At 58.0% G+C, this 18,413-nt stretch overlaps 1 protein-coding gene across 2 annotated transcripts; it reads right to left on the bottom strand.

The window, feature by feature from the left end:
* Positions 1-535: 535 nt before the first annotated feature.
* MRPS24 (mitochondrial ribosomal protein S24) lies at positions 536-4,491 on the bottom strand. 2 transcript variants are annotated; one of them, XM_050937609.1, is made up of 4 exons: positions 4,383-4,491; positions 2,751-2,831; positions 1,614-1,725; positions 536-1,067 (listed from the first exon to the last, which is right to left on the bottom strand). In XM_050937609.1, exons 1-4 carry the CDS (start codon positions 4,413-4,415, stop codon positions 784-786), a joined length of 510 nt encoding a protein of 169 aa, XP_050793566.1. In that variant the 5' UTR covers positions 4,416-4,491; the 3' UTR covers positions 536-783. The 2 variants fall into 2 exon arrangements, with proteins under 2 accessions (XP_050793566.1, XP_050793567.1); XM_050937610.1 differs by lacking the exon at positions 4,383-4,491 and adding an exon at positions 3,738-4,053.
* Between the last annotated feature and the right edge of the window lie 13,922 nt (positions 4,492-18,413).

Below are 18,413 nucleotides of genomic sequence, written 5' to 3' on the forward strand. Positions count from 1 at the left end.
GCATCGCCCAGGCGACTCCATGGCACAGGGCCCAATCCCGCCACGCTGGCTTCCCCAGATCTGTGTCTGTGTGTAGGTCCCACAGGGTAGCGGGGGTCTTCAGGTGGGAAGGGGGCAGGAGGGAGCTCTCATGGATGTTGCCATGTCCCGGGGTGGGGGGGATGCGAAACTGCTGGCTCCCAGGCATTGGCGGCGCATGAACAGCGGCTGGGGGAGGCTAGACCCCAACCCCGTCCCTTCCACCCAAGGCCACACCCCTTCTGCTACCTGCCGGAGTCCAGAAGGCCCCCCATCGTGGCCACCAGCCCAGTCCTGTAGCTAGCTCCCAGCACCAAAGGAAGGCCATGAAGGAGGACGGCGCGTGGCCCCCACGTGCAGGGAGAGGTCAAGGCATGGGGTGGGGCCATGCCTGGCAGTTTGGAGAGGAACAGCCTAAACCTATGCGACCCGCTGTCCATGCTCTCAGGCCCACACTCTGACCGCCCCGGGACCAAGCTGGGAGAAAACTGGGCTATGGTGACTCCAGAGATGGACACAGGGGCCAGAGTCCTTTTATTCCCCAGTGCCGGGCTGGGCCACTGCTATGTCCAGAGCCAAGGTAACACCCGCCCCAGAGCGCCCCACAGCCAGCACCCACGGGTCCATGGTCTCCTCGGGCCCATGCAGAGCCACTCTCCTGCCCCACAATGGGCCAGCAGGTGGCCTGGCTCGGGCACAGGAGCCCCACTGCTTGGGCTGGCCCAGGGGAGAGGCGAGGTGCCCCGCTGCAGGGCTCCAGCAGGGCTACAGGTACTTGTAGATGACCCTCTCGGGCACGGTCTGCACTTCCAGCCGGACGGGGCACTTGTAGAAGAAGGAGAGCAGCGTCTCGGTGTAGCCCACCAGGAAGTAGAACTTGTAGGGCGGCAGGCGCTGCAGGAAGACGGCGCAGATGATCAGCACGTTGGCGCGGCGCTTCAGCACGATCTCGTTGGCCAGGCAGCCGTGGAAGGTGCCGTAGATGAACTTGCGGATGAAAACGTCCTCCACGGTGCGCTCGGCTGCCCCGCCCTCCCCATCCAGGTTACCTGCAGGGCAGACAGGGCAGTGGGGGGTGAGGGGACGGCACCAGGCAAACATGCCCACAGGGCACCTTTAAGAGACGGTACGAGCAGCACCAGCCAGAGCAGGGGGCTGTGTGGGTATCCAGCCAGGGCACTGCATCAGGATCCGGCCAGGGAACACACATCTGATGGGAGACAGAGACTCCCTCTCCCTCCGCTCCCCTCTCCCACGCCTGGAGAAGAGCTCAGGGGGGCGGGAGGAGAACGGCTCATGCCAGGTTGAAGACCCCCCACCCCCTTTTGTTAAGTCAGAGGGACCACACAACAGGAGGCGCTGTGGGGGGCAGGGCAGGGCACGGACTGGGAGGAGGCACTCCCAGCTACTCCCGCCCCGGCCTCTCCCAGCAGGAGGCGCTGTGGGGGGCAGGACAGGGCACCGACTGGGAGGAGGCACTCCCAGCTACTCCCACCCCGGCCTCTCCCAGCAGGAAGCGCTGTGGGGGACAGGGCACGTGCTGAGAGATGGAGAAGCCCAGGTACCCCCAGGGTAGCGGCTGGCAGGTCACTCACTGGTGTGCAGGGAGAGCCAGCCCTTGCGATGGGCGATGTAGTGGGGCGGGTGGGCCTGTTCGTACGTCACTGGCTTGTCTCCTTTTCCGACTCGCACTCGGGCCGCCCGGTTCTGTAAGATAACACCCATGGGTGGGGAGCGAAAAACAACATGGAGGCTACCCCTGCTCGGCAGGGCCAGGAGCGGGGCACACATCTTCCCCTGCTCCATAGGCATTAATGGCCCAGAAGGGCCGGGGCAGCAGGTATTTCAGAGCGTTCGGCAGTACCTAGGGCCCAGAGCACTGACCCCCTGGTGCTAGCAGGCTGATCCCACTATCCACATGCCCCCTTCCTCAGGACTGGCACTGTCATGCCCTGGCTCCACATGGCAGCAGAACGGCATGCAGCCTGTGTGAGAGGCAGCTTGCAGGAAGCTTTAGCCCGAGTGTTCATTTCCCTGCTAAGTGCGCCTCTGGGTCCTGCCCAGTCTGATGCCTCAGAATCACTCACACTCTCAGCAGGTATCTCAGGGGCGCTGAAGGTGCAGACGCAGCGAAGAACAGGCACTGCGAGGTGCAGGCTACAGAACTAAGCCCAGGAGCCGCTCTTCGACATCGACTCGCTGAGCCTCCAGTCTCCTGCCACCCTTGGACAGGGCAGAATCACCTTATGTCCTGGGGGAAACTGAGGCATGGACAAGAAAGGACCCACCCCTGGTCATCCAGGGAGTCAGTGGCAAACCTGCATGTAGAACCCAGGAGTCCTGCCTCCCTGCCCTAGCCACACCTGCCACGCAGGACGGTTCGGGGGACACGCAGCTGGGGTGGACTCCATAGGAGAGAGTAAAGGCTCCTGGCACAGGTTGCTGGGGCCGAAGGGGGGTTTCCAAGGCCTCGCCCAGAACTCTGTGCTTCTGTCCCTGCTGGCGAGTGGCTTTGCTGGGTGGGTGAGGCCCTGTCTCACAGGCCCCTCTCCAGCTTCGGTTTTGCAGGTTCAGAGGGCTGTTACTTACCTTACAGCTTCTGGGATTCTTTGAGGGGCTGTCCATGGGATCCCATCGCTGGCACCTGCGTCTCACAAGTGCACAAGCCATGTATGCCAGTGCTGGGATCCACATGGACAGACCTTTGCAGCAGCAGCCCGCTGTGCACTTACCTTGTGACACACAGCAGTGGTCTGAATAGCCCGGCTGCAGGAAAGGAGCCACGAGAAAGCGCCCTGGGTCCATGGAGTGGCCTAGTAAAGCAAAGCACAGGGCGTCAGGGAGCAGGGGAGGCGGCGAGTGTAACAGACTCCTGGTTGCATGCTGGGAATTGAACAAAGGAGCTGCAGCACCAGAGACACAAACCCCTGGACTGAGCTGCAGCAGTCACGTTCATGGGAGCCAGGAGCCAGCTGCTAGAACAGGGGTGCTCAAATTATGGCACGGGGGCCGCATCCGGCCCTTCAGACATTTTAATTTGGCCCCCAAGCTCCCGCCAGGGAGCAAGGTCCAGGGCTTGCCCTGCTCCAGCGCTCCAGCCAGGTAGCGGGGTCAGCGGTATGTCCCCCCTTCGGCTCCTACATGCAGGGGCAGCCAGGGGGCTCCGCACGCTGCCCCTGCCCCAAGCACCGCCTCCAAAGCTCCCATTGGCCAGGAACCACAGCCAACAGGAGCTGCAGGGGCGGCACCTTCGGATGGGGCAGCGCGCAGACCGCCTGGCTATGGCTCTGTGTAGGAGCCAGAGAGGGGACATGCCGCTGCTTCCGGGAGCTGCTTGAGGGAAGTGCTACCTGGAGCCTGCACCCCTGAAGCCCTTCCCAACCCCCTTCTCCAGCCCTGATCCCCCTCTGGCCTGCCAAATCCCTCAGTCCCAGCCTGGAGCACCCTCCTGCACCTCCAACCTCTCATCCTCAGCCCCACCCCAGACCCTGCACCCTTAACCGGAGCCACACACCCCCTCAGCACCCCAGCCCCCTGCCCAGCCCGGAGTCCCATCCCGCACCCTGAGCTCCTCATTTCTGGCCCCATCCCAGAGTCTGCACCCCCAGCCAGAGCCCTCACCTCCTCCCACACTCCAACGCCCAATTTTGTGAGCATTCATGGCCAGCCATACAATTGCCATATCCAGATGTGGCCCTCAGGCCAAAAAGTCTGCCTACCGATGTGCTAGAACCACTGGAGGGAGATGCGCCCAGAGTCAGTCTATTACTGTAACACCTCATCGGCCGGCTCCAAAGCCGCGGGCACCTGTGGGTCCTGCGCATTCCTCCTGTAAGCCCGGCTCCAGGGACGCCCAGCGGGCCATTTCGGTGCTGGGCCGGTGGATTTTGATTAAATGTCCCTGAGTTGAGTTGCCAGGGTCGGCATGCTGGGCAAGCTGCAGCTGTCGGCACGTCCGCGGGGCTCTGACAGGAGCCGGAGCTGGCTCCTCGGTGCAGTGGGCACTTGCATTGCCAGCTCTCCGCGGAAAGGGGTTTAATGCCTGTGGGCAGGGGAGCGACACCGGGGGGGGGGCAGCTGCATCCCCCTCTCCTGGTCCCACCCAGCCGGGGCAGCCCCCCTGCCCCGTTGTTTCACACACACCCTGTCCCCTCTGTGCTCGCACAGCCCTTGGCACAACGTACAGCGCCGTGCACATCCCCACGCGCTGGCCGCTGCCCAGCTGAGTCAGCCACTAGCCTCGGCTCCGCCCGTCGCGGTACGTCTGCCTGGCCCAGCGACCCCGGCCCCACGTGCGCCAGGGGGAACGAGTTCCCGCGCTAGGCCCCGCCCCCGGGGGGGCGCAGGCCGCGGCGGCACCTCACCTTCAAGCCCCTTCCGCACAAGAGCGCCGCCATCTTGGAACGATCCAAGCTCCGCCCACTGAGGGGGGGGCAAACTGAACCAAACTGCACCGGGAAGGGGGCGGGGCCGGAGTAACCCCGCCCCCGAGGCCGCCTGCTGCCGGGAGGGGGCGGGGCTTAGGCCGGGAGGGGCGCGGGGCTGGCCGGTCTCTGAGCCCTGGGTTGCTCCCTTGGGCGGGGATCCTCAGCAGCAGGCTCTGGGGGCGCTGGAGCATCAGCCCCGGGGGGTCCCCTGCGACCTGCTCAAACCCCCTCCCTGGTGCTGGCACGTGGGGCTCCCAAGGGTTTACACACGCACGTGGGTATTTTGTGTGTTACAGCAGCACCCAGTTGGCCCCTCCGAGGAGGCCCCGTGCTGCCCAGACCCTGACAGAGATCGGGGCCCCATTGTGGCACGTTGGTGTTATGTGTCCCAGTGTCCCTTGCCTGCAGGTTCACAGCTTTGGGGGCTGTTTTACACCATCTTGCCCCCTCGCTCTGCCGCTTGCCCACCTGCCAGGGAAGAACTGGCTGGTTTCTGGGGATCTGGGAGCAGATCCCCAAAGCAGAGCTGTGCAGGCTGCGGTTAGCAGGGCATGTGCTCGGACGCATGGGCTCTGATCTCGGAGCGAATTCTGGAGTCCAGCCCAAAGTCGTACCTCCAGTGCCATGTGGCTGCAGCAGGAGTTCACAGGGGCGACGACACAGATGCACAGGACCTGTCTCACAGGCCCCGGGAATAGCAGGGCAGAGCATGCCCAGTGGGGTGGCGCCAGGGATTTCTTCGATCTGGTTCCTGGGAGCAGTTGTTGAGCCTGGAGGTGATCAGTGCATGGATTGCTGTGTTCAGCTCTGTACCCAGGCCCTGAAACCAGGGTGATGGGCGCAGAAAGCCTGTCTTGGTCGCAGATGGGAGTGGGCATGTCTGTCAGCCTGGGTGGGCGAACATAACCAGCTGAGGGCAGGTGCCCTCCATAGCCCCATACAGGGGCTGGACCAGCCTCCACTCCATTTGTAATGAGGTCAGAGTGAGTCACTGCTGGGCCCTGCCCCAGGGAGCATTGTTACAGGTCCGACCAACTCGCAGGGCTGAGAACCTGGCTCCGGGCTTTGCCAAACTCGTTAAGGACCGTGCCCATGTGGGACCCCGAGATTTCTGTGAGGACGGTGGATCCAGGCCGCGGTGTGTGCCTGGTTGGTTCTGCAAGGGGCTGGGGCCAGGCTCTATGCTTTCTGTGAGTCCCACTTTGGCTGGGGATGGGGGTGCCCCACCCACATCCTGGGGCCCCAACTCTGCATGGGTAAGAGCAGCCTGCAGTGAGAGCAGGGCAGGGAGAAGGGTTGCTGTGGTGGGCAGCTAGAGCCAGACTCAAGGGCAGGATTTCCCCACTGCCCCTGCAAACTGGGCAACCCCCATGCTCAGGGCACAGGGCCCATCTCCTCCTGCTATGCCACCCCCTGCAGCAGAGAGGGCTGGCTGGGCCATGGGGCTGACTCCTACCCTGCCTCCCACCCGGCAGGACCCCCGAGAGCAGGACAGAGGAGCCCATGGGCAGGTAGTGCTGCCTCTGGGTGATCAGCGTGTGAACGGCCCAGGGCCCTGTGCCCACCTAGCTGGCCTCCCCTGGAGCACAGAGGCACACCTGTGAAAGCTGGGGCTGGAGGGTCCAGCTTAATGGCAGGAGCAGGCCGGGCAGAGATAGCAAGGGGGGCAGGGCATAGGGCACTGTAGAGTCGATACTGCAAGGGAAGGGGGAGGGGAATCCTGCCCTCTCTGATTTACAAGTGAGCCAGCTCTGCCTATGTGTGTGGAGGAGGAGGGTTAGGACTCAGGACTCCTGGGTTCTATCCCCAGCTCTGGGATTGGAGTGGGGTCTAGGGGCTAATGCAGGGGGCCAGGGACCCAGGACTCTTGGGTTCTATTCCCACTTGGGGCTGCCTGGCTGCAGCACGGCCAGAGGGAAATAGTCATTGCTCCAGGCCCTCGCTGGTAACAGGCTGGGAGGCATGGGGCTGCTGGAGGGCCGATCTGTAGGGCTCCACATTGCATGGACCACATAGGGCCCGTGGAGCATGGAGAAAACCTGGCTCACGGATCAAACTGGGACGTTGTTATGGGGAGCTATCAGTGAGGGGAGATGCTTCTAGCGGGGTCCCCTACGGCTCGGTCCTTGGGCCGAAGCTGTTCAATATTTCCCCTCCCCCCCGCGATCTAGTGGAGGCTCAGATCTTTGCTGGCACAGTTAGCAGGCAAGTGGAAGGCTGATGTAAGTCCTGACAGGCTGGGTTCCTGCGATGGAGAGACCTGCTGTGCCCATGGACCAGCAGTGTCTGAATGCAGCCCGAGACCAGCCGGCACTGCAGGGAACCCAGACTCCAGGTTTTCCCTGCGGGGCGGGAGACGGCACCCTGGTGAGCAGGGACTCAGAGAACGACAGGGGGGTTGTGGCTAATGAGCACTCGGTGCAAGGCTGTGGCTAACAGGGCTCCCAGTTGAAGGCTGTGAGCTTCCCACAGGACACAGCCTGTCTGAGACTGTTACAAGAATCCCAGGTCCAGTGCTGGGGTCCACACCCAAGGAAGGGTGGGAGGCTACTGGAGGGCATCCCAACAGTCACCTTGGAGCACAACTGACTCAGCCTATGGATGAGGAGGCCAAGAGGTGATGGGGCACCATGCCCAGGTCCTGCTGCGTTTGTCCTGCATTCCCGGCAGTGACAGTTAAACACCGGGACAGCTCAGTGAGAAGGTGCTGGAATTGCCACATCTTGGAGTCTCAACACCTCAAGCTGATCACTTTATAAGGGCTAAGCCGGCTCCTGAGAGGAACTCTACAGCCCATGGGTCAGGTTGGGCTTGGGGGAGCCCTTCTGGCCCTGGAGTCTGCAAAGCTGCATCTCCCTGGCTATCGCCCTCTGTTGTGGCCGCCAGCATGTGCAGAATGCCCTGCACCAAGATAACAATGGTAATCCAATGACATGCTTCAGGGCTGCAGTTGCTCACCTGCAGGGGTCAGGAAGGAATCTTTCTCCTAGTGCCCAACTGGTCAGACCCATCAGAGCTTGCCCATGGTGGGGCCAGGACCCAGTGGGGGAGGGGGTGAGTGGCAAGTGTTTGGAGGTGGCATAGAGAATCCATTCTAGGTGCCCAGCACATGTGCCTTTCCCCCAGATCAGACTGGCAGGGACCTGGGGGGTGAGGGGCAGTATCCCTTCCCCTGCAGTTGGGGGAGCAGATCGCCAGCTGGCATCATCTGGGCATGTTGCACTTGGTTAAGTCCCTGCCCCCTCAGGGACCTCGGGCATGGGTGCCCCTGTGACGTTATTAATATGAACTGGGACCATATACATCATTGTTGCAACCAAGATCCTGTAGTGGTACCAAATCTCATATAAAGAGGGTCAAATAAGGTGTCTTAAGACAAGGTTATGCTTTGGTTATGATTATGCTGTCTGTATGCATGTATCATTTTTGTATTTAAAGTTATAAGTATTGGTTCTTTCCTGTCTGTATTTCAAACTTGTGCGGTGCTTCTTGGGTGACGCCCTCAACAAGTTTGTGTCAGCACTGCCTAGCCTGCTTGATGGTCCATTAAGGACCATCAGTTATACAAGTGACCCATTGAGAGAAGGTAGATACACCACGTGACTCAGCAAGGTATGCAGGGACCTGCCTATGGACAGAACTCTAAGGTTTTTCTATGCCACCTGCAGAGACCACATGGCAAGAGACTATAAAAGGCTGTTGCAGCTCCTCCATCTTGTCTTCAATCCTGCTTCATACCTCTGGAGGGACTTTGCTACAAACAGAAGCTCTGAACAAAGGACTGAATGAACCATCCCAGCTGTGGATGTTCCAGAGACTTGATTGGAACCTGCAGTTTATTCTATCACTGCTACAAGCCTGAAGCAAGAAAAGACGATTACTCACCTTTGTAACTGTTGTTCTTCGAGATGTGTTGCTCATATCCATTCCAATTAGGTGTGCGTGCGCCGCATGCACGTTCGTCAGAAGATTTTTGAAATCATAGAATATCAGGGTTTGAAGGGACCTCAGGAGATCATCTAGTCCAACCCTCTGTTCAAAGCAGTACCAATCCCCAGGCAGATTTTTGCCCCAAATCCCTAAATGGCCCCCTCAAGGAATGAACTCACAACCTTGGGTTTAGCAGGCCAATGCTCAAACCACTGTGCTATCCCTCCCCTAGCAACACCCGGCAGGTCGGCTGGGCGCCCCCTAGCGTGGCGCTGCTATGGCACCGAATATATACCCCTGCCGACCTGTCCGCTCCTCAGTTCCTTCCTGCTGGCTACTCCGACAATGGGGAAGGAGGGCGGGTTTTGGAATGGATGTGAGCAACACATCTCGAAGAACAACAGTTACAAAGGTGAGTAACTGTCTTTTCTTCTTCAAGTGCTTGCTCATATCCATTCCAATTAGGTGAATCCCAAGCTTTACCTAGGCGGTGGGGTCGGAGTGAGAAACTGCAGAATGCAAAACTGCTAAGCCAAAGGCTGCATCGTCTCTGGATTATTGCACCAGGGCATAATGGGAAGTAAAGGTGTGTACCGAAGACCATGTAGCTGCTCGACATATCTCCTGAATAGGTATTCGAGCTAAGAAGGCGGCCGACGAGGCCTGGGCCTTGGTAGAATGTGCGGTAATATGACCCGGAGAGGCATGAGCTAGATCGTAGCAAGTCCGGATGTACGCCGTTACCCAGGACGAAATCCTCTGTGAAGAGACGGGCTGGCCTTCATCCAGTCCGCCACTGCAACAAAGAGTTGGGGCTTTTTGCGGAAGGGCCTCGTACTGTCAATATAGAAGGCGAGCGCCCTACGGACGTCGAGCTAATGTAACTGCTGCTCCTTACGAGATGTATGTGGTTTGGGGAAGAAGACCGGGAGGAATATGTCCTGGTTGTGATGAAAGGCCGAGACTACTTTAGGGAGGAATGCCGGATGTGGACGTAGCTGCACCTTGTCCTTGTGGAACACCGTGTATGGTGGGTCCACCATCAGAGCCCGATGCTCAGAGACTCTCCTAGCCGATGTAATGGCTACAAGGAAGGCTGTTTTCCATGATAAATATAGGAGTGAGCAGGTTGCCAATGGCTCGAACGGGGGGGGACATGAGTCTCGTCAGAACTAAATTGAGGTCCCAGGAAGAGGCGGGGCGTCGTACCAGGGGAAATAGACGCTCCAGGCCTTTGAGGAACCTCGAGACCATAGGGTGGGAGAAGACGGAGTAAACGCCTTCACCGGGGTGGAAAGTAGAAATAGCCGCCAAGTGCACTCGCAAAGATGGGAAAGTAGAAATAGCAGCCAAGTGCACTCGCAAAGATGAGATAGCGAGGCCTTGTTGTTTAAGATACCAGAGGTAGTCCAAAATAGTGGGGATGGGAACCTCCGTAGGTGTGACATCCCGCGTTTGACACCAGCAAGAAAACCATTTCTACTTGGCTAAGTAAGTAGACCGAGTAGAAGGTTTCCTGCTACCCAGGAGTATCTCTTGCACCGGGGCAGAGCAGCGTAATTCCGATTGGGTTTACCATGCAGGAGCCACGCCGTTAGATGGAGGGATTGCAGGTCTGGGTGGAGAAGCCTGCCGTGGTCCTGTGTTATCAAATCCTGATGAAGGAGCAGGGGGATCAGGTTGGCTATCGAGTGGTCCAGCAACGTGGTGTACCAGTGTTGTTGGGGCCACGCAGGGGCGATCGGGATCAGGCGAGCCCTGTCCCTGCGAAGCTCTACGAGAACCCTGTGTACCATCGGGAAGGGTGGAAAGACGTAAAGCAGGTGGTTCGCCCAAGAGATTAGGAAGGCGTCCGAAATTGAGCCCGGGGCAAGACCCTGGAAGGAGCAGAACCTCTGACACTTCCTGTTGTTGCGGGAAGTGAAGAGGTCTATGTGGGGAAAGCCCCACTTCTGGAAGATGGAATGTACAATGTCTGGGTGAAGCGACAACTCGTAGGAGAGAAAGGATCTGCTGAGATGGTCTGCCAGAGTGTTCTGGACCCCTGGGAGGAAGGATGCTACAAGGTCTATAGAGTGGGCTATACAAAATTCCCATAGTTGGATGGCCTCTTGACAAAGGGGGGAGGATCGAGTCCCTCCCTGCTTGTTTATGTAGTGCATTGCTGTTGTGTTGTCCATGAGTACTAGAACACAACGGCCCTGCAGATGATGTTGGAACGTCTGGCAGGCGAGGCGAACTGCTCTCAGCTCCCGGACGTTTATGTGCAACGCTAGCTCTTGAGATGACCAGAGGCCTTGCGTGCAACGATGGCCTAGGTGTGCCCCCGAGCCGAAAGACGACGCGTCCGTCGTTAGGGATACTTAGGGCTGTCTCGGTTGGAACAGCATTCCTGCACACACCAGGGAAGGTGTTAGCCACCAGTTGAGGGAGCCTAAGACGCTCTGAGGAACGGTGACGACCATGTCTATGGCGTCCCTGCCTGGGTGGTAAACTGAGGTGAGCCAGGTTTGAAGGGGACGCAGGCATAGTTTGGCGTGCTTGGTTACAAAAGTGCACGCGGCAATGTGACTGAGAAGGCTGAGGCAGGTGCGGGCCGAGGTCGTCGGAAAAGTTTGAAGGCTTTCTATGACCGAAACTAGTGTCCGAAACCGGGGTAGTGGAAGGCAGGCTGTTGCGAGTTTGGAGTCTAGAATGGCCCCAATGAATTCTATTCTTTGAGTGGGCACTAGAGTAGACTTCTCTAGATTGAGCATCAGGCCCAACCACTCGAATAGGTCAGTAATGATGGCAACATGCCTGGTGACTTGGGCATCGGAGGTCCCGCGAATAAGCCAGTCGTCTAGGTAAGGAAAGACGTGTGTTCGCCAACAACGGAGGAAGGTGGCCACTACGGCCATGCACTTTGTAAACACGCGCGGGGCGGTGGAGAGGCCAAACGGAAGGACCCCAAATTGAAAATATTGATGGTGCACCATAAACCGTAGGTACCGTCTGTGCAGAGGGTAAATGGTGATGTGAAAGTATTCATCCTTCATGTCGAGAGCAGCGTACCAGTCTCCGGGATCCAAGGATGGGATGATGGTCCCCAGGGACACCAAGCGGAACTTCAACTTCTTCAGAAAGACGTTGAGACCGCGCAGGTCCAGGATGGGTCGGAGACCTCCTTTTGCCTTGGGGATTAGGAAATATCGGGAGTAAAATCCCTTGCCCCTGAACTCCTCCAGCACCTCCTCTATAGCTCCGATGGAGAGGGGCATACGAACCTCTTGCCAGAGGAATTGCTCGTGAGAGGGGTCCCTGAAGAGGGACGGGAAGGGAGGGTGGGAGGGAGGAGGCGAAATAAATTGGAGGTGGTATCCAAATTCCACTGTGCGTAGGACCCAATGATCTGAGGTTAATTGGGCCCACGCAGGGAGGAAGTAGGAAAGGCGATTGGAGAACTGAAGGGGATCCTGGGGAAGGACTGGTGCTCTGCTCTCGGGCGTACCTTCAAAAGTTCGGTCTTGGTCCTGCTGATGGTTTGGCGGGACCATTATTCTGGCCCCCTTGGGAATCCGATTGCCGTCTGCGGTTCCCGTGACCACGCCTCCTGCTAAAGTCTTGTCGTGGCCTGGGTGGGGGGTAAGGGCGTTGAGGCTGGGTACGGAAGGACTTCCGTTGGGTTTGTGGAGTATGCATCCCGAGGGAACGCATGATGACGCAATTGTCTTTGAGACTCTGGAGTCTAGGGTCCATTTTCTGAGAGAAAAGGCCCTGTCCATCAAACGGAAGGTCCTGAATAGTGTGTTGCAGTTCAGGAGGTAGGCCTGATACCTGCAACCACGATATTCTCCGCATTGTAATCCCCGAGGCCATGGTTCTGGCCGCCGAATCAGCAGCTTCAAGTGAGGCCTGCAGGGAAGTCTGTGCCACTTTCTTCCCTTCCTCCAGAAGGGCCTGGAATTCTGGGCAGGAGTCCTGTGGGACCAGTTCAGCGAACTTACCCACCGATTGCCAGGTATTATAATTATACCTGCTGAGCAGGGCCTGTTGGTTAGCCACCCGCAGTTGGAGGCCTCCGGCGGAGTAGACTTTACGCCCCAATAGATCCATCCTTCTAGCCTCCCGCGATTTTGGGGCAGAGACTTGCTGGCCATGGCGCTCTCGCTCATTCACAGATTGAACGACCAGAGAGCATGGAGGAGGATGGGTATATAAATATTCGTACCCTTTAGAGGGTACCATGTATTTCCTTTCCACGCCTCTGGCCGTAGGAGGGATAGACGCCAGAGATTGCCAAATGGTGTCCGCTTTGGCTTGGATGGACCGGATGAATGGCAGAGCCACGCAAGTTGGGGCATCCGCCGACAGTATGTCTATGCCTGGGTCTTCCACCTCTGGGACCTCCTCCACCTGAAGGTTGATATTTAAGGCGACTCGCCAGAGAAGGTCCTGGTGGGCTCGGAGGTCGATCGGGGGCGGGCCCGATGACGAAGTACCAGCTACTGCCTCGTCTGGTGAAGAGGAGGACGACAGACCCGGCACGGTTGGCTCATTTAGTGACTCCTGTTCCAGAGGAGCATCAGGGTCCGGGAACACCTGAGGGTCCGGTGCCAGAGCCGAATCGTCTGTACCTGCTGGAGGAGGGCGGCTAACAGTGGCCTCTGGTGCACGATGTTCTGACGGGGCGGAACGAGATGGAACCGTGGGTTTGCCTTGGGCCTGGTGATATGCCCAAGGTGCCCAGAAGAACCACTGAGGCGCTTGTTCCGTGCCCTGAGCCTCCTGGAGGACACGGCTCTGCGGTTCTGAATCCCCATATGCGGCACTATCAGCGTGCGAAGACTCAGATGGGTGCTGTGATGGCCATGGCTGAGCAGAGAGCACGTGAGGAGGAGCCCTGTGTGCAGAGTACCATACGTCGTGCCGCACCAGAGAGCAGTACCGGGAGTCGTACCGGTGCCGAGAGGTTGACCGGGACCTGCGACCAGCGGGGTGCCGGGAGGTCGACTGGGATCATGAAGCTCTATGGTGAGAGCGGCTGTGGCGTGAACGGTGCTGGGAGCTGGACCACCGTCTGGAGTATCGGTCCGGAGAGCGGGATCTTGAGCGGTGCCGCGAATACGACCGGTACTCAGAAAGAGATAGGTACTGGGACTGCGAACGGCGCCTAGATCGGGACCGACGGCGAGATCGGGAACGCTGGCGAGACCTCGATCTCGAGTGGTGCCTGCCTGCGGCATCGATGGAAGATGGCCTGACCAGGGTAGGCTTCCCTGTTGACGCAACAACCCGCACCGGCGGTGCCGGGAGTTGAGGCAGGGTGGGCTCCATTAGGGCAATGAGTTCCCTCACCATCGAAAAGGTCTCTGGCGTAGTGGGAACGATAAGCTCTACCGAGGCGTGTGCCGGGGAGCTGTCATGCACCGGACTTGACGACTCTTGCATGGCCAGAATCAACGGTGCCGAGATTGCCGGTGCTGCAGCAGTTGTTGGTGCTGAGCGACTCGGTTTTGGCTGATGCTCAGACTGCAGTGTAGATATTGGAGCTGCAGGAGCTTTGACCTTCTTGGCACGTGGGGAGAGGGAGCTGTGCCGGGCTGGCTTCTGGGCGAGTGATGGCTGGTGCCGGGGCATCTTGGCGGTGCCGGCGCTCTCCAGTGCCAACGAGGCACTTCTCCCTGGCGCAGACTGTGCGGCACTCGGTGCCGAAGATGGAGAAGTGAGGGCCACCTCCATTAGGAGCGGCTTAAGACGAAAGTCCAGCTCCTTTTTTGTCCGCAGCTTAAACGACTTGCAAATCTAGCATTTATCTATAAGATGGGATTCCCCCAGGCACTTTAGGCAGGAGTCGTGGGGGTCTCCTGTTGGCATCGGCTGCCAGCAGGCTGAGCACGGTGTGAAGCCCGGTGAACCAGGCATGGGCCTGGGCACCGGGAGAGTGGAAGGGGCTAATCCCCAACCTTCTGAAGTATATACACTAACTACGTTAACAAAAGGCTAATAAAAGTATTAACTACAACTATAAAACTATATACACAATAAGTACTAGAATAAGTGAATAGTTAGGGAAGTGGAGATCAGCTAAGCAGCGCTCCACTGTTCCAACGACCGACACGGGTGGTAAGAAGGAACTGAGGAGCGGATGGGTTGGCAGGGGTATATATTCGGTGCCATAGCGGCGCCATGCCTGGGGGCGCCCAGCCGACCTGCTGGGTGTTGCTAGGGTAAAAATCTTCTGACGAACGTGCACGCGGCGCGCACACACCTAATTGGAATGAATATGAGCAAACACTCGAAGAACTTGGCCATCACTGTATGGAATTGATTCAATTTCACCAATTCTAGCTCTCATCTATATTTTTTTCCTTTTATGAATAAACCTTTAGATTTTAGATTCTAAAGCAGGGGCGGGCAAACTATGGCCTACGGCGCTGCTGGCACCACCTCCCTGTGGTCCCGGGCCGGGGGAGGCAGAGGGCTCCATGCATTGCCCTTGCCTCCAGTCACCGCCCCCCACAGCTCCCATTGGCCAGGAACAGGGAACTGCGGCCAATGGGAGCTTTGGGGGAGGTACCTGCAAGGGCAGCGCACACAGAGCCCTCTGCCCTCCCTCCGCCAGGGGCAGTGCTTCCTGGAGCGGCCTGGGTGGGGCCAGGGTAGGTAGGGAGGGACCCGGCCCTCGCCCTGGTTCTGGCACACACCACTGCGACCCTGGAGCCTACGGTGACCAGATGTCCCAATTTAATAGAGACAGTCCTGGGTTTTGGGTCTTTTTCTTATATAGGCTCCTATTACCGCCCCCCCCCCCCCACACACACACCCCTGTCCTGATTTTTCTGTCTGGTCACCCTACTGGAGCCGCTTTAGGTCAGCGGCGTGAGGTCGGAGCTCAAACCCCTCCTGCACCCCACACCCCAACTCCCTGCCCTAAGCATCCTGCCTGCACCTCACACCTCTCGTGCACCCCAATCCCCTACCCTGAACCCCTTCATATACCCCACACCCCTCCTGCACCCTTGCCCTAAGCCCCCCATACACCCTGCAGCCCTCCTGCACCCCAACCCCCTGCCCTGAGCCCACTCACACACCCCATATCCTTCCTGCACCCCAACCCCCTACCCTGAACCCCCCTCATATACTCCACACCCCTCCTGCACCCCTGCCCTAAGCCCCCCATACACCCTGCACCCCAACCCCCTGCCCTGAGCCCACTCATACACCCCACTCCCTTCATACACCCCACACGCCTCCTGCACCCCAACCCCCTACCCTGAGCCCCTCATACACTCCGCACCCCTCCTGCACCCCAACCCTCTACCCTAAGCCCCCTCATAGCCCCTTCACCCCTCCTGCACCCCAACCCCCTACCCTAAGCCCCCTCATAGCCCCTTCACCCCTCCTGCACCCCAACCCCCTGCCCTGAGCCCCCTCATGCACCCTGCAGCCCTCCTCTGCCCCAGTCTCTTGCCCTGAGCCCCTTCCTGCACAGTGCACCCCCTCCCACACTCCACAGTCCCTCCCACACCCCAACCTCCTGCCCTGCATACAATTTCCCCACCCAGATATGGCCCTCGGCCCAAAAAGTTTGCCCACCCGTTCTAAAGGATTGGCAACAGTGTGATTGGTGGGTAAGATCTGACTTGTATATTGACCTGGGTCTGGGGCTTGGTCCTTTGGGATCAGGAGAACCTTTTTTCTTTTATTGGAGTGTTGGTTTTCATAACCATTCATCCCCATGATGAGTGGCACTGGTGGTGATACTGGGGAACTGGATTGTCTAAGGGAATTGCTTGTGTGACTTGTGGTTAGCCAGTGGGGTGAGACCAAAGTCCTCTCTGTCTGGCTGGTTTGGTTTGCCTTGGTGTACAAAGGGACCTCAGCCTGGGCTGTGACTGCCCTGCTCTGAGCAATCTGTTCTGAATTGGTACTCTCGGTTGAGTCCCACCAAGGGCAGCATCATTACAGCCCCTCAGTCTCTCCTGGTCTGGGTTTAGACTGGGTAACTGGGTGAAAATTACTGGCCTGTGCCAAACAGGGGCTCTTCTGGCTCAAGAGTCAATGAAACAATTTCATCCCCAAGTGCTTAGCAGAGGCAGAAATCCTTTGTACTGAAAAGCAGCTGCCTCTGGGGTGGAGCACAGTTGCTGTGCAGCAGCCTGCACCAACATCCCAGTGTGGGGTGGAGACGGAGGAACGCCTGTGACGTTATTGGTATAAACTGGAACCATATAGAACATGGTTTGCAACCAAGGTCCTGTAGTGGCACCAAATCTTATGTAAAGGAGATCATATAAGGTGTCTAGGACCAGCTTATGGGGTTGCTGGTTATGATTATGCTGTCTGTATGTCTGTATCATTTTGTAGTTGAAGTTATAAGTATTGGCTGTATACTGTCTGTATTTCAAATTGGTGCTGTAGTTCTGGGTGACACCCTAGATAAGTTGGTGTTAGCTCTGCTTAGCCTGCTTGATGGCACATTAAGGACCATCAGCTTCACAATTGACCCATTGAGAGGAGGCAGATACGCCTTGTAACTCAGCAGGGTGTGCAGGAACTGGCCATGTGACTGCAAACTCCATTTTGCTGTAATTTTCCACAGTAAGAACAAAGAAGTGTTCTTACACCTGGAAGAGCCTATAAAAGGCTGATGTCTCATCTCCATCTTGTCTTCAATCCTGGTTCCTACCTCTGGAGGGACTTTGCTACAAGCTGAAGCTCTACACAAGGGACTGATGACCCATCCCAGCAGGGGATGTTCTCCAGAGACTTGATTTGAACCTGCAGTTTACTCCATCACTGCTACAAGCCTGAACTAAGAACTTTGCCATTACTGTATGGAATTGATTCCATTTAACCAATTCTAGCTCCCATCTCTATCTTTTTCCCTTTATGAATAAACTTTTAGATTTTAGATTCTAAAGGATTGGCAACAGCGTGATTTGTGGGTAAGATCTGATGTGTATGTTGACCTGGGTCTGGGGCTTGGTCCTTTGGGATCAAGAGAACCTTTTTCTTTTACTGGGGTGTTGGTTTTCACAACCATTCATCCCAAGGACGGGTGGCACTGGTGGTGATACTGGGAGACTGGAGTGTCTAAGGAAATTGCTTGTGTGACTTGTGGTTAGCCAGTGGGGTGAAACCGAAGTCATTTTTGTCTGGCTGGTTTGGTTTGCCTTAGAGGTAGAAAAACCCCAGCCTTGGGCTGTGACTGCCCTGTTTGAGCAACTGGTCCTGAATTGGCACTCTCAGTTGGGTCCCGCCAGAACCGCATAGTCACAACCCCGCACCGGGGTTTCCCATTTGCAAGGTTAAATGCAGACAAACGTAGAAGGGTGAGAACAAGGTTTAAATATAATTCAGGTAGTAAATTGTTATGTAAACACTGAGAGGTGGGTTCCGCCCGGCCCCAGGGCCAGAATCTGCCTGGAATTAAACACAGCAAATCAGAGCCCCCAGACTTCCGGGGATCAGAGATGTAGGCCCCCCTAGCTCGGCCCATCCTAGGGGCTCACAACTCGCTGGGCAAGGAAAGTGCATGCGCCCTTCCAGGGGCCCGAGTGATGGGGTGTCTTGCTGGGGCAGCACTGAGTGTGAGGAGACAGCGCCCCCTAGTGCCAAGCTAGGATGTCGAGGTCAGTGCTGGAGGTAGGGAACCCCACTTCTCTCCCTGCAGCACAGCACCCCCGGGCTCTGCCCTGGGGCTGGCACTGAGTGCGTGGGGGCCCTCCAAGGCAACGGGAGGGGAGATTTCAAGATGCAAAGGAGAGGGGCTGTCCAGCAGCAGAACCCCCCAATCCGCATTGAGTCAGAGAGAAGTGACCCCCTGGCAGTAGCAGCAGCTCGGTGCCCCCTGGCTCTGCCCCTCAGAGGCGATGGGAGGCCATGGGGGGGTCTCTGGGCCCCCGGCCCTTGCTCTGCTCTTCCTTGTCCTGGAAGCTGGGGTTCCTCGCGGTCAGACTACCCTCAGGGCTCCTCTTCTCCGGCTCCGGCTATGGGGCCTCAGGCAGGGCTGCAGCGGGGCTGGGGCTGGGCCCTAGGGTACAGGAGGGGCAG

This window comes from Gopherus flavomarginatus, chromosome 2 (genome assembly GCF_025201925.1).
Source record: "Gopherus flavomarginatus isolate rGopFla2 chromosome 2, rGopFla2.mat.asm, whole genome shotgun sequence".
NCBI classification, from domain to species: domain Eukaryota; kingdom Metazoa; phylum Chordata; order Testudines; family Testudinidae; genus Gopherus; species Gopherus flavomarginatus.

Coding starts and splice junctions, on each gene's coding strand:
- MRPS24 (XM_050937610.1), bottom strand. CDS start 3,842: ATGCGCAGGACCCACAGGTGCCCGCGGCTTTGGAGCCGGCCGATGAGG. Junction 2,832..3,737: donor CCAGTGGTTCTAGCACATCG/GTAGGCAGACTT, acceptor TTGCTTTACTAG/GCCACTCCATGGACCCAGGG. Junction 1,068..1,613: donor CTGGCTCTCCCTGCACACCA/GTGAGTGACCTG, acceptor TCTGCCCTGCAG/GTAACCTGGATGGGGAGGGC.